Source organism: Cervus elaphus, chromosome 20, assembly GCF_910594005.1.
Source record: "Cervus elaphus chromosome 20, mCerEla1.1, whole genome shotgun sequence".
Taxonomy (NCBI): Eukaryota; Metazoa; Chordata; class Mammalia; order Artiodactyla; family Cervidae; genus Cervus; species Cervus elaphus.
Window position 1 is genome coordinate 56104767 of NC_057834.1, and position 15597 is coordinate 56120363.

At 36.6% G+C, this 15597-nt stretch overlaps 1 protein-coding gene across 2 annotated transcripts in view; it reads right to left on the reverse strand.

The window, feature by feature from the left end:
• Positions 1-2123: 2123 nt before the first annotated feature.
• Positions 2124-15597, reverse strand: part of CEPT1 (choline/ethanolamine phosphotransferase 1) — a 37509-nt gene continuing 24035 nt past the window's right edge. Inside the window, exons 5-9 of one of the 2 annotated variants that reach the window (XM_043875778.1) lie at positions 11977-12061; positions 4886-5017; positions 4249-4407; positions 3627-3752; positions 2124-2899 (exon numbers count right to left, since the gene is read on the reverse strand). In XM_043875778.1, the coding sequence (XP_043731713.1) occupies positions 2780-2899; positions 3627-3752; positions 4249-4407; positions 4886-5017; positions 11977-12061 (622 nt within the window). In that variant the 3' untranslated portion in view covers positions 2124-2779. The remainder of the gene's footprint in view (positions 2900-3626; positions 3753-4248; positions 4408-4885; positions 5018-11976; positions 12062-15597) is intronic. The other variant, XM_043875779.1, reaches the window with a different exon arrangement.

Below are 15597 nucleotides of genomic sequence, written 5' to 3' on the forward strand. Positions count from 1 at the left end.
TTTGGCTAAGGGCAGAGGGATCTCCTCATTGACATTTTTTCTTTCGGAAGAAAAGAGAATCATCATCTTAAAAGTCCAAAGTTTAGTAGTCACCTGGTCCCTCTTCCCTCTGAATCTCTACTGACAGCTTCTGTTTAAATACTGTAAGGGATGGGAAACTTTTAGGAAGCATCCTGTTTTTCAAAAATTCCATCTTTTTAATGTGTGTATGTGCATGTGGCCCTCACAGGCCCCTGGATTCTGTACAGAGAACACAAATGTTGTTGCAGGATGGAATAGGAGACTGGGGTTACTGAATTGAAGTTAAAGTCAATATAATTTCATTTCAGGGGCACAGACACCTACCGCAGGTGGCACATGTCCTACTGTGCACATACCACCCCAAACTAGGCTGCTACTCTTCACAGCTTCCAAGGGTCAGTGCACTTTTTTAGGTCGTTCCTAATCCTAGTTGTACCTCAGGACTGGAATCCTGGGGAGTTTATGAAAATATGAGGCTCCATCTTTAACCTTCCAAATCATCATGAAAGACAGGACATGGGAACCCATATTTTTAAAACTTCTTCAGCTGATTCTGACACCTAACCAGGTATATAATATGCTCACAAGAATCAGGACCAACTGAGGTTTACTATAAACATAACTTGATCTCATGTTGATGGTTATCTAGAGCTGAAGGAAGCACACACCAAATACCTAGATGTCTTCCAGATTTCCATTATGCTGAAAAAGATTCTAGCACCTCAGTCTGTAGCTTTAGCTCACTAAAACCTAGTATAGTGTAGAAGATAATGCTGGACCAGGATTCAGAAGATATGGATTCTAGTCTCCATTTGGAAAAGGAACAACTGTTGTGCCACTGGTATGCCATTTAGCTTCTCCAAACCTCAGTTTCCACTGTAGGCAATTAACATCTGCTGTGTCTATCTCATAAGACAATGATGTAACTCTGCCAAAGTTAATTATCCTTCCTTCTTTTTCCCTTTGTCCTACCTTGTGACATTTGATCTGCCCTAGCATTTTCTTGTATGAACGTCTCTACCCCAGATGCTGGAGAAGTTGCTAGCAAGCAAAGATAATGAAAACTTCCTTTTCCAGCTACATTCTAGCAAATAAATGAATAGTTTCACTACCACTGCTAATCAAGATTACATGGAATTGATGGAATCATTAGAAGTGCAAGAAAGAGTTCTGGTTGCCAGGCAAAGCAGCACAGCTGTTGTGTATCCATGATTATGGAAACAGGGTATAAATAATAATCAATAGTAAGATACCTCATTTTAGTCAATAGTTTAAACCTTTGCTGTTTTTCTGCCTCTTCATTCAAGCAATTGAACTATACACAACAGAAACAGATCTGGTTTATAGTTACTGAGGACACCTGTTTTTTGTTTCAAACTTGTAGCCAGAAAAGGAGAGTGCAAATATTCAATAATTTCCAAGAGAGGCACAAGCCTCTCTTATTTTACACCTGGGGGAAGGGCTTGAGATTCTGAGAGCTACTAACCAGTCAATCCTAAAGGAAACCTGAATTTTCATTGGAAGGACTGATGCTGAAGCTCTAATAGCTTGGCCATATGATGTGAAGAGCTGACTCACTGGAAAAGACCCTGATGCTGGGAAAGACTGAAGGCAGGAGGAGAAGGGGATGACACAGCATGAGATGGTTGGATGGTATCACCAACTCAATGGACGTGAATTTGAGCAAACTTCAGGAGACAGTGAAGGACAGGGAAGCCTGGTGTGCTGCAGTCCAGGGGCTCACAGAGTCAGACACGACTTAGCAGCTGAGGAACAACAACAAAGACCTACTAAACTCCTGTGGGCTTTTAAGATTATGGTTCTCCTTTTACAAAGGGAAAAAGAGACTTAGAATCTTAAGGGTGATAACTATAACAACAGCAAAAAACCTACCAAGAGGGAAAATGAACATAGCACTCCCATGTTTTAAGTTAAACAGTTTTATACAAAATAGAAAGGTCACAGGACACATGTTGACGACGAGGCAGCTGACTTAATTTCCTTATTTACTAAAGAACAAAAATAAATTTTGCTTTAAAATTTAAAAAGCAACATTAAAACTTAGTTTATGTTTCCACTGAATAAAACTGAGAAAAAAAGACTGGCTTTCAGATCATATGTTTATTTAAAAAAATAAAATGGATCGACAAAGTTATCACATTATTATGCATGCTAACAGGATTTCCCAAGCCCATGAGATACCGTATCTTGAGCAATAAAAAAATGACTTCCTCAACAATGTAAAGATAGGAAACTTTTCAATCCAAATTCAAAATCTTTATCAAGTTCCACCTCATAAGCTAGTAGGATATATCTGTGCCACAAGCTGAGCTCCTTAGTAAAGAAAGCTTGAGAAGATACTAAACAAGGATGTCACTAAGAAGATGATGATTTGTTAAAATTATAAAGCAACCAATTTTGGCCTGCAAATATTCTACATTAGAAATCACCACTGGGGATCTGCTCCCCATGATGATTTTACTCTGAATCCAGGATAACTACAAACACATGGTATTTTTTTCTTGCATGCTTTCTTGGGCCAACCCTGCATGACAACACGTACATTTACAGGATGGAACTTGAAATTCCCATTCTCACACAGGGATAGTTAAGGAGTGTTATCAATAACAAAGAATAAAAGTTATACAACATTGATTATTATAAATTATTCTTGTTCTTAACCGCCCCATTCTCCTTAATATGTTTGGATTCTTTCCTGCAGAAAACACGAGCTTCCTATGTAACATCAGTTACATCATTAATGATGATTAGAATGAGCTGTAGAGACCTTGATTCTGAAGACATGTATATGCAGGTGAGATGCAATCTGATTGCAAACACTGACACAGTAGCGAATCAAATCAAAGAAAGAGAAAACCTGGAAAATACAAAAAAAAAGAAAAAAAAAGAGAGATTATTAGATTCTCAGCACCTGCTCAGGCCATCCCTAAAGCCGGAGAGGCTTCTGACTTTCTTCTCTTCTCCTGAAATTCATCTTCAATTCCATGCAATTTAATAACTCAATTTCCCCACAGATCTCCTTTACACCAAGGAGCAACAAACTTAGTGAATATTTTATGCTTTGTGGACCATACTTTGTCACACTGTTCAACTCTGCCTCTGAAGCATAAAAGCAACCACAGAAAATATATAAATGACAGGTTTTAGTAACTATGTTTCAAGAAAACTTTATTTACAAAACATGGCCACTGGCCCACATAGTATAGTCTGCCAGCTACTACTGCCTTATAGTCAGAAATATGGAATTTATGAGCCAGGATGTAGGCAGGACTAATAAGAATACAAAAGAATGACTAAAGACGAAGTCACAAGGAACTCTCATGAAGTCCCACAAATGTTTTCTGGTATTCTAAACCATTGTAATTTTTTAAAAAAATTTTGGCCACACCCCATCGCCTGTGGGATCTTAGTTCCCTGATCAGGGATAGAACCCAAGCTCCTCATTTTGGAAGGTGGAGTTTTAACCACTGGATGGCTGGGGAAGTCCCTAAATCATTATATGATCTCTCTCTCAGGACTGGCCCACTGAAACAAGAAAACAAGCAGCCTCCAAATCATGAAATAGAACACAGTACCAAACTTACCAGGGCTATCCAAAGTACAATATACTCATCAATAAAGCTGTTAAAATACTGGTCCAGAAACAACAGTGCTGGCCCGATGAAGGCTGTGTCATGCAGATGCATCTCACTTTTGGTCATGTGTGCCACCTATGAATAAAGGAGAGTCAGTGATGTAGGCAGCCGGTTCACTTTACAGCAATTGTGAGCTACACAGTAAGTCAGCATTGTGATCACATATCATTCTTTCAAGAACCCGTTAGCAGTATCTGCTGAATGTTCAAAACTAAGATGACAACAAGAGTGGGTTTGAGAGCTATAACACTGAAAGTATGTACCATGACAACAAAATCACCCCCAGAAGAGCTCTTCACAAGGAGCCATAAGTGTACAGAATGAGAATGAAGAATAGAGACAAACTAAATAATCAAATTAAACTGTGGACAGAAGAGTTGCAGAGGTTTTATGAGCTTCTGTTAATCTCAAATTGTAGCTTCATGTATGAGTAAAAACAGCTCCTATGTTGATGTCAAGAGATTTTGACTGGAGGAGAGCAAACTCTAGAATTGCTTAAGAAACTATGAAATAAAAACTCTGGCCATAAAACCAAAATAAGAAGAAAGTTAAAAACAAAACTGGTGCTTACCACAAGCTTATTGGTGATTTTGGCAGATACAAAACCAAATGTCAATATATAAAGACAGGGATGCTTTTCGAAAAGCTGAACTGCTGATTTCTTGTAGATCATTGCAGCTAATGTAATTACTGATCCAATATGGAGGAAAGGAGAAAGGACACTTGTTCCCTGTTTAGAGTAAAGAGAAGTGAGGAATTAGTGGTTTTCTATACCGATCAGATACTGTATGGATCTGCTTGATGTAAGACAGAGCAACTCAAACTTCTAAGAACCTCATGGTGTCTTGACAGCCAGCAATTTTTATAACTGAACACCAGAACAGCTAGGGAAAAGTAGCAGTGTGGACTGGTAAGGCACAAACTGATTTTACTTAAAGAGGCCAGACGTATTTTACAAAGTAGACTGCACTCTTTAAAAAAGATACACGTTTTTAAAAGTGTGTGTGTGAGAGTATATGTGCATGCACAAAAATATGCAAATATGAGCATAACGCTAAGTGCAAATTCTCAATTAACAAGTGATTTTTAATTAATTCAAATAACAATTCAAATAAAAAACAAAGCAATTACAAAACTAAGTCCAAGCACAGAGATTACAAAACTCAAGTTTGAGCAGACAATAACCAGAAATCTTAAGAAATACTTACTGCTATCGTTGATCCATTTTTTCCAACACCACCTGTGAAGATTACACGGAAGTAATTTGTACAGGAAAATATGGTCCCTGCTACAGTACAAAGCGCAGGAAAAATTTTCATTTGAATATTCAGCACTGGAATCTTCAATAGGTAGAGAGAGAGAGCAATTAATATATATATATATACACATATACAGATTAAAATAACAAAACACATATTTGATTCATATTCTGATATATTCTCCATTCCTTCTATAGTCTGTAAATACTCAAACTGACAGAAGTTTCCCTAGCCTTTCCATTATAAACAACATAACAAGTCTCAACAAATGAGAGACTACATAAAAATTAATCTTACTCCTAATACAACTTAAGAAAAAAAACGGATTCAACTTTATTAGTCTGTGTCATAGCTAAGTTCACCTAACACATCCCAGAAGTCTGGCAACACTGAATCAGGTTATCTTCTAGCCTTTTTATAAAAGAAGTGAGCTCTGCCTTTTTCTTTGTGCATTTTTTGAACTCTATTGGTAAATCTGTAACTAGTTATTAATTGTTATGAGAAAAGCATAGAGCATAAAGGACCAGAAGTATGTGCAACAAGATTTAAAAAAATCTCCAAACTTGAGAATGGAAGAGGAAAGAAGGTTCTACTGAAAAGAGGTCCCAATTCCAAACTGTTGGGATATAAACTGCTAGCAAAAGCAGACAGCAACTAAGAAAGCATTCATATTCAAGAAGCTTCTGATAATCTCAAATTATAGCTTCACATAAAAGTAAAAACAGCTCCCATATTGATGTCAAGAGACATGCAAGACAGAAAACTCAGGGACAGGAGGAAAAATATATGACACACACCCAAGCAGGTACAGCTCTATAACTGTGTATCCAAAATTTTAATGTACAAGTTTACTTTCCAGAAGAAGTAAGTAATACATTTTTGTAGTATACTGAAAATATGAATCAATTTACCTAAAGTAAGGTGGGGGGGGGGGTGGTGCTGAGGAGATTGAGATCATGTATCTAACCTTGCAAATACAATACCCTCATTTAAAACAAAACACGCTTGTACTAAATCTTAAAAATCATTTAAGATTTCCTTTTTACATTTCTCTTTTTAGCTTTTCTGAGGTCTCTAATTTTGTCCAGTATGGAAGGAAAAGAAAGCAACAGTAAAATGATACATTCTATTAAGAGAAACAAAATGGCTCTAGAAGTAAGATCCCAAAAGCAATGGTTTTCCAACAGCAACCATTCCAAAACAATGGTTTAATAGGCATTGAGTTCTTACAATGAAGACATTTTAATCAGGGCTGTTTATACTTTTCAGGGCTGCCATCTGCCTATATTTTAAAAATCAAATAAAGAAATGTGACATTGCCCATTCTTTTTGTGTATAAAACCCCATGAAGATTGATAGATACAAAATTAAACATTTAGATACTCTGTTTCTTTAAAACGCTCAAGAACTCAGTTTATTTACACAACTCTATGACCTCTTGCAAAACTGCAGTCTAAAAAACGGGAAAATCAACTATTCAAATTTCAAGTTGTACTGTGGCAGTGTTTAATTTTCTAAAATGAAATAGGTCAACTTAAAAAATTAAGCCCAGAACTTTATGGAGCATCTAAAATTGTCCCCTTCTTTCTCTAATTGATCTCCAAACCCTTACAGTCCAAATTCAAAGTTTCTTTGCAATAAAGGAGAAAATCAACACCACAGGGCGCTCTGAACTCCAAGAGATTTTTTTTTTTCCCTCTCATTCAGAAAACTAAAGGTACAATCTAACTCCGATGCACCTCACTGAAATTCAATACTCTGGCTAGTTCCCCTTTCCCTCCAGAGACAAAGGACCTGCCTGGCAAAGGAGGAAACACTGCTCTTTCAGATTTCAAAGGAAGCAAAGCATGAGTCCATTACAGGGGCATGCCTTTATTAGGGCCAGGGTGCTAAATGAGTGCCAGTAACCTAGTGCCACAACTAAATGAGTGTGACAGTAATTTGTGCCACAATGGAACTGAGTAACATCACAACTGTATTTAAAGTTTGGTGAAAATGGTTTAGGATCGTGGAAATTTCTGCTCTTTGAAAGAACAAACAGCAACATTAGAAAAGCCAGGCAAAGCAGTAAAAGCCAGGCAAACCTTGGACTACAAACCAAACTACAGACTTGGGGCAAAGAATCATAAACATTCTTAAAGCCCTCTTCACTTCTGTCATATATGATAGCTATATACACCAAAACATTCACTCCTGAATGTAGGTTTATGCTTAAATTGATTTTTATATTCTCTAGAACCCTGGATATTGTAGGTGCTCAATATAAACTTGTCAAACAGATTAAGATGTCCTCCCTTTCTCTTACTCTCTATGTAGAACTTTTTTGAGATACTATGCAGACACATCTTGCCCCCTCATTAAGAAGGAAAAAGGAAGTTAGCTACAAGAAAATCTGAGGCAATGTGAAGGAAAAGCTGAAGTCAAAGGAATCCCAAGTACTACCAGGTGATCCCTTAAAAATCAGCACAACTGAACCACCTATAAAAAGTACTAAAAGAGTTGTCACTTTCACCTCACTCAAGATCAAGGAGGGTGGACACATTCTGTCTTTCTCAATCTTTCTCCTTCTGTCCTCATCTTCCTGGAATGTATTCAAGGTGATCAAAGTGCATCTGCTTTATAGACACTGACAGAAAGCTGTATTAAAAACACCTTCATCTCAGGTGTGTCCTCAGACACTACTCAGAATGTCCTCAGTCTTTGCGGCTGGAAAGAATACAAACTCACTTGGGTCACAGTGTCTGCTCTATAGCTAGGGTGAAATCCTCAAGTTGTTGCTTAGTCTGGTTGTTGTTAAGTTGTGTCTGACTCTGTGACCCCATGGACTGTGGCCCACCAGGCTCCTCTGTCCATGGGATTCTCCAGGCAAGAATAGTGGAGTGGGTTGCCATTTTCTTCTCCAAAGAGTCTTCCCGACCCAGGGATCTAACCCCTGACTCCTGCGTGGCAGGCAAATTCTTTACCACCGAGCCACCTGGGAAGCCCAAAATTCTTTGGACTCATGCCATAAATAATATAACCAAATAGTACCAATCTAATGTAATCCATTTTCCAGAGATGAAAAAAATCTTAAAACTCTCAGGTTTACAAATTAAAACAGACATAGGTTTTGGTTGAATCGCTTGGATTAAAGCAAAATTTCAGTTGCTAATAAAATACTCTTACACGCTTTGTAAATTTCAGCAGAAAGTATAATTTTGAGATTAGATACTTTCTTCCAAAGAATGTGGATATGTCTGTTTGTAAATTATGACCAAACTAGACAGCATTTTAAAAAGCAGAGAAATTACTTTGCCAACAAAGGTCCATCTAGTCAAAGCTATGGTTTTTCCAGTAGTCATGTATGGCTGTGAGAGTTGGACTATAAAGAAAGCTGAGCACCAAAGAATTGATGCTTTTGAACTGTGGTGTTGCAGAAGACTCTTGGGAGTCCCTTGGACTGAAAAAGAGATCCAACCAGTCCATCCTAAAGGAGATCGGTCCTGAGTGTTCATTGGAGGGACTGATATTGAAGCTGAAACTCTAATACTTTGGCCACCTGATGCAAAGAGCTGACTCATTTGAAAAGACCCTGATGCTGGGAAAGATTGAAGGCAGGAGGAGAAGGGGACGACAGAGGACGAGATGGTTGGATGGCATCACTGACTCAATGGAGATGAGTTTGAGTAAACACCGGGAGTTGATGATGGACAGGGAGGCCTGGCGTGCTGCAGTCCATGGGGTTGCAAAGAGTCAGACACAACTGAGCGACCGAACTGATTGTCTGATTTACTTACGTATAAAGGCACTCCTGAAGTCTTTCAGTTTAACAGTAAGATACCTAATGAATTCTACCTAATGAATTCTGAAACTTCACCTGTAATATGTTTGTGTGTACACTCAGTCATGTCCGACTCTTTGTGACCCCATGGACTGTGGACTGCCAGACTCCTCTGTCCATGGCACTTTTCCAGGCAAGAATACTGAAGTGTGTTGCCATTTCCTCCTCTGGGGGAATCTTCCTGACCCAGGGATCAAACCTCTATCTCTTGTGTTTCCTGCATTGGTAGGTGGATTCTTTACCAACTGTGCCACCTGGAAAGCTCTTTTCCTGTAAAGCCCCTCACCTGTAATAACACCCACCATTTGCCCTAACTGGATTCTAGAAGGTGTCTCCTGGTTTAACACACTTTTATTTAACACACATCAACTGCTACTTAAAGAATCGAATGTCAGTGAAAGTAACCAGCAGGGGCTTTTATGTGGATCCTTCCAAAGTAATATTCCTTTTTTCAAGAGTGATATATATATGATAGAAGATAGATACAAGACATCCCAAAAGGATATATTCTTTTGGAGAAGCAATACATACAAATGATGTCTTGTTTCTTGCAATGTATAAACTATAGTAACTTTTGTGCATGAGAATAATTTCTTTTCTTAAAACACTGGAGAAAAGAAACAAACCACAGACACAAAAATCCTAACCAACCTAAACAAACAAAAACTAACTACAACCTCTGGTAAAACAAACAAACAAAATCTCTTTGAAGGAAAAAAAAAAAAAGCAAAAAGTGGGTGCTCAATAAGCAGTAGATGAAAATCACTTACCTTTGTAAAACAGCTGATCTTCTAAAATCAGCTTTAAGAAGACATTTGCACTGTTTTTATTTGTTTTCACCATAAAGCTGCTTTCTTAAATATCAATAAAAGTCTTTAAATGAGGATTTGGAAGGCAATTTCCATTTTATGTCCTCAGGCTCAAAAGAGACAAAAAATTCATTCCTGGGCTCTAAATAAATATCTCCTCTCCATTTTGGCACACAAATAAATCAGAGCACTGGAAGTATAGTCTTTCCTGAACTAAGACAATGCATTTCAAAACCCCTTATTCAGCCATGAGCTCATGGGGTCATGTATAAAGAAAAAAAGAAACAGTGGATGAAGTCAATTATGGGAATCTGCACTGAAAACTGCTCAAAGAATACAAATATTTCTCTAAGCCTCTGTATATCACCAGAGAGGGCAAGTCCTTTCCTTTTAGTTTAATGATGGTAACAGTAGAACCAATGATACTAATAATAAGACACAGGTCTGGGAATCTGTTTCCTTACTGCAACCTAACCTCGCTAATACTGCAATTGAATTGTTGGGTCTGGGACCTCCAATTCAGACTTGGGTCTGAGAGTTCCTCAGGTTACTTCTTTAAACATAAAAAAGAATGATTGTATATATCTTGTCAATAAAGACAGGACAAAATATTTGATCCTTTTAAAGAAAAATAATTTGTTATGCACATGTACAGATTCTGTGTATAAATCCTAAAAAAGGGAACATGTTTACTTGAAGCAAATTTACTGCCAGGTATCACCTAAAAATTAAGGATATGTGTACAGCCTGTGTGAATACACAAATGCACTGACAACAATGCTTTCTGTACTTCCATGCTGATATGGATAATTAGGTATACATACCTGATGTTGACTTGTTTCTAGACGATTAAGCCAGAAATTCTATTTTTTGCTATTGATATGTTGAAACACTACAGGTAATTTATATGTGTATAAGAGATGCAAAGTAATTTTGGAGGGGGAGAGATTTTGGTATAAAACACAAAGCCTATGAAAAAAATAATATAGTCAAGAAATGAAAAAAAATTAAGTGAGAGACAAGCTTTAGGCTTTATAAAATAGTTTCAGGAGAAGACTACTTTTTCTTTTCTTCTTCTATAGCCAAATTGTTTAAAACTATTACCTATTTAATAGTTTTATAGCTACTTATAACTTTTTAACTATTTAGCCTACAAGAGAGCAAAAGTAATAATATTACAGTGAAATCTAAGGTCTACAGAGAGATACATATATATAGGACATGTTTATATATCTATAGATCTTGGATTTCAGTAGAGACAGTACTGGCATTTGAGACTAATGTGTAAAAAAGATGTGATTTTGAATGATACTATGCATGAACGGTTTCAGAATTTTCCTGGTTGACTAACGATTATTTTTATTCCTTCATTTCCCTCTTCACAAGGCTATCCTGTCACCAAAAGGCATTATGCAATTTCTGGTAATAAATACTTAAGGAAGAATGTTAATTATACTTCCTTGAGTATCAAATTCACCATCATTAAATGAGTTAGGTAATGGGAAAATTGTGCTCAGTAAATTTCCCTTATACTTAAATATTAATCTGACTTTTAAGAACTGTGTTTGTTTAGGAGTAGGAAAAATTCCAATTGTAAGAGCAGCCACAACTTCTCTTGAGGGCTTATCATTTGATGGAGGCTGTTCCTGAGTGCTTTACACATACTCATTTAATCCACAAAATAACCTTATCAGACAGGTACTATTATTGTCCTCATTTCACAAGAGGCAAAAACTATGCCACAGAGAGTTGAATTACAGATCAAGTTCACTCACTCAGTAGGCAGTGAAGCCAGTACCAAACTCAGGCAGTCTGGTTCCTCAGCCTGTGTTCTTGACCCCCTGTATTATATATATTATATTCTCTCTCCAGAAGTTTGTGGGAAAGAACTTGTATTTGCTGGGGATGACTATATTTCAGGTCAGGTTGAAAATCAGGGTCTCGGCTTGTTGAAACAATCCTATAGCATTGTTTTCAATAAGCATTTATTCTGTTCTGGGGTCAGAATTAATTTACTACCAAAATTCATTATTCAGCTTTAAGCATATAATGGAGAAACTAGTAGACTCATGTAGTTCAGCAAGAGAATAAAAGCTCTGACTTAAGTCTTTTCATTGGTTAAACTGATATACTACCTGCTGTTCCCTCACTTATACAATGGGATAACAAATAATAATTCTGAAAGCCTTTAAAAATACCCTTGAAAGGGACCTACTGAACCACATAACTCCAAATAGTAAAATTCACTATGCCCTAAAGAGAAGTTTGTATCCTAATGTTGCTGTGACTTTTTGTTTCCGGAGAGAACAAAATAATTTGACATATCACCTTTTAAATGGATTATACTGCATTAGAAAAACACAAGCAAAAGACAACATGCATGACGTGGGATACACAATGTGAAGAGTTACCATAGATTGCCAAAAAGGTGGTCCTCCAATCACTGCCAGCAAATGCATGATTATTATGAAGATTTGCACTTCAGTCACATCAATTCTGATTAGGTACAAAAAGCCAAAAAAGCAGAATTACTCAAAACAATTTCAAGTTAATTACTTGCAAGCTTAGCAGCATTCCTCTATCATGCACAATAGAAAAAAAATCTCAAATATTGAGGAAAGGGGAAAAGGAGGTGTCAAAAATTTGTTATGAGCAAAATCAAATAAAATCCAGAGCGTTTTCATTTAATTTAATGAATTTCACAGAGCAATAAAAACCCCTCCTTTCTAAAGAAAATTTCTGAAGTTGGGTTGAAACTATAGCTTAACCTTTCTCACCAAAAAATAAAAAAGAAAAAAAAAGTGTGTATATTAAATTCTGAATGTCAAGCAGAGGACTACACTGTACTGGTATACAAGATCTTGAAATAAGTGCTTTGTAGTATCAAATGGAAGAAATGGTGAGCTTTTACTAAAGTAACATAAATCACAGATGCAAAACTTACTGCCCTTTATATTCATTTAATGCCTTCCATGGTATGGGTGTGGAAAAAAAATTCACCCAATTCTCAAATTCTTATGCTTATTATGTCAATTACTCTAAGACATCTGGAAAGAAGATACTGAAAGCAGTCAAGAATTAGCTTTGAGGTTGTTGGAAATGATCTTTACAGTCAAGAAGAGACAAACCTGGGACAAAAACAGGGCAGTGGAAATGAGAAGCCTGAGAGTCTGAAAAAAGAATACGGGCAAAAAGACTGAGAAGTAAAGCGTAAGCTGGTGTTCCTTTCCTCCATAAACTAGCACTTTATATAATCTTGAGACTGTCCTTCTCTGATTATTGGGTCCAAATGCCTTTCAGTTTTGATGATTTACCCTGCAGTATGCTCACACAAAATGTCTGTACAAGGTTATTTATTACAGCATTATTTGTGGTAGCAAAGCTTTAAAAATATCCCTCTATGAGGGAACAGTTATAGAAAGTATGGTATTGTACTTCCATACAATGGACTATTGGGTAGTTTTTTTTAAAAAAGAGTGGGGCAGCTCTCTATCTGGTGATATGGAAAAATATCAGTTATATTAGGTGAAAAAAAAAGTTGCAGAAAAGTATATGCTACTTTTTGTGTAAAAAAAAAAGAAGAAAATTAATATCTCATTTTAATTTTTGCCAGTAATTACATAACAAATTTCTGGAAGGATACATTACAAACTAAGAACAGTAGGTACCTATTGGAGAGGGCAGTGTGAGAACTGGACAGCCGGGAAATGAGGATAAGAGACTACTCACTGCATACCTTTTTTATACTGTTAGTTTTTAAACAAAGTGAATACTTTATCTACTAAGATAAGATAAACTAAAAAAAAAAAAAAAAAAAACCAGTCTAAGAAAGTGGACAGCAACAACAGCAAGGGGGTTCAAATTCTAGAGCAAAACAGAGTCCCCATTTCTAAAATTGATACTTCAAGCAGACAATCTACAATGTGAGCTTAAGAAATGTGAGTTTTATGCTAATAAACAACTAGACTGAAGCCAGTCTCTCACAACTGAAGAAACTGATCTTTGATTGCTCAATAATGCTTTTTAAACAGAAGCGTATTAAGCTGCAAACACATAGTGATGTAGTTATCTTGATACACACATTTATTGGAAAGAAAAATGGACTGAATTAGGCTAAAAAGAATCTGTAGAGCTGACCTGGTGAGTGATGTTGCCAATAAGGGGAATTACACTCAGTAGCAGACTCAGGAGACTAAGCAGGTGTCAAAGATGATCGACTCTGTCTTGGGTGGAGGAGGGTAGACATCTTACAACATTTTGCTGGATATATGAAGTAGCCTTCTGGGAGGGGAAGGGCCAGAAGTATAGAATTACAAAATAAAAATGGAGGGAACCTCATGCAATTAACCTATGTACCTTGGATGAATGTAAGAGATTAGGAAACATGAATGATTTATACAAAGCCCCAAACTGGGATTCCTAGGGAAATTTTTATGGATTTTATAGCCTGTTTGGAAACTTCGGAAGACAGAATTTTGTAAACCATTCAGATAATATCACTGAATTTAGATCAACAATGCCTTAATGTTAGGAAGGAGAGTCAAGGAAAACTTACTTACCAGTTGGTAATTAGTTAAGAATATTTTTTCCCATGTGTTTTTATGATTTAGAGGAATACTCTGTACTCCCTCCTACTGTCAATCATGAGAACTGCCTATTACCAATCCTGCATGTGTGGCTCTAATCATTCTAATGATTATCAGTCTAATCACTGACTGTTAAATGAAAAAGGGTGCAGTGTGAGGCTATCCCCAAAGACAGAAAAAGCAAGCTAAGAGGAACACAGGGCAGAAACAACAGTGAACAAGAATTAATAATTCTGTTAAGAAGAGAATTGGTTACTTGACAGTCCATTTTTTTCATCCTCCACTAAGAAGTCTCTCAGTATGGGCTGAATTTACTGTGACACACACTAGGAGGGGGCTCATCTTACGTTTTTTTGGCTATACAGGAAAGACATAATTATCTAGAGGGAAAATTCTATATAAAGGCAGGAATTCAGCATTTCTATAGCCACTTGCTTATTATTTTTTCTTCAAAATAACAACATGGGTGATAATATTTCCAAGTGCTAGAACTATTTCTCTAAAACAAAAGGAAACAAAAAAAATCAATCTCCATAACTACAGCAAAAAATAAACCCTTCAGAGTACAAGGGCTATGGGGTAGAAAACCACCTAAAACACCACAGTGATTTTTTTTAAAAGACATGGGAAAACAAATCTCATTATCTGTAGGATTAGAGTTCCACAGCCTGAGAGTTTCAGAGGGGGGGAACTAGAGGATAATAAATACAATTTTCTATAACCAAGATATTTAAATATCTTGACTGGTATTGCTTAATAATTTCTTACTTCTACTTTATTTTAGAATAGGTTTTGTCAAAGAACAAAAGAAAACTCCCCAAATGCTGTGGATAAATCTATGAGTGCTCTGGTCAGAACACAAAAAATTACTACAAGCCAACAACAAACAATATCCTGGTGGCTGTCACAGAAGAAAGATGGGAAAAAAGCAAACTAGTTGTGGAGACAGCTCTCTCATTTTTCTGACTGGCAGGCTGCAAGTGTGGCAGTCCTGAGTCAAAATAACCTTAGAGACTCACAGCAAAGCCCTTGGTCCATTACTCCTTACAGCATCCTAGTGATCTACTGATTAAGAGGTAAAGATATCAGGGTATCCTAAATAAATATGAGTAATTTAAACTTCTGAACAGGAAATAGAAATTTTCTAGTTGGAGTGATGATCTTAGGAAGCCTTCATCACCAGAGAAAGGCAGCTTAGAAAGATTCCTGATCAGGACAATTATTACATAAGAAGTACAGCTTTTAAAAGTGGTTAAGGGGTATAACAACTCCGAATCATTTAAGTTACCTAATTGTAAAGAAAATTTCTATTCTGAATGTTTCATTTTATGCATTTGGTTTGAATTCCAACAAGACTCAGCATTAACTGAGGGATGTGAAAGGATTTAACTGACATTCTGTGAACATCGATAAGCATGTTTATCATCATTTTCCAGAACTTTTAAT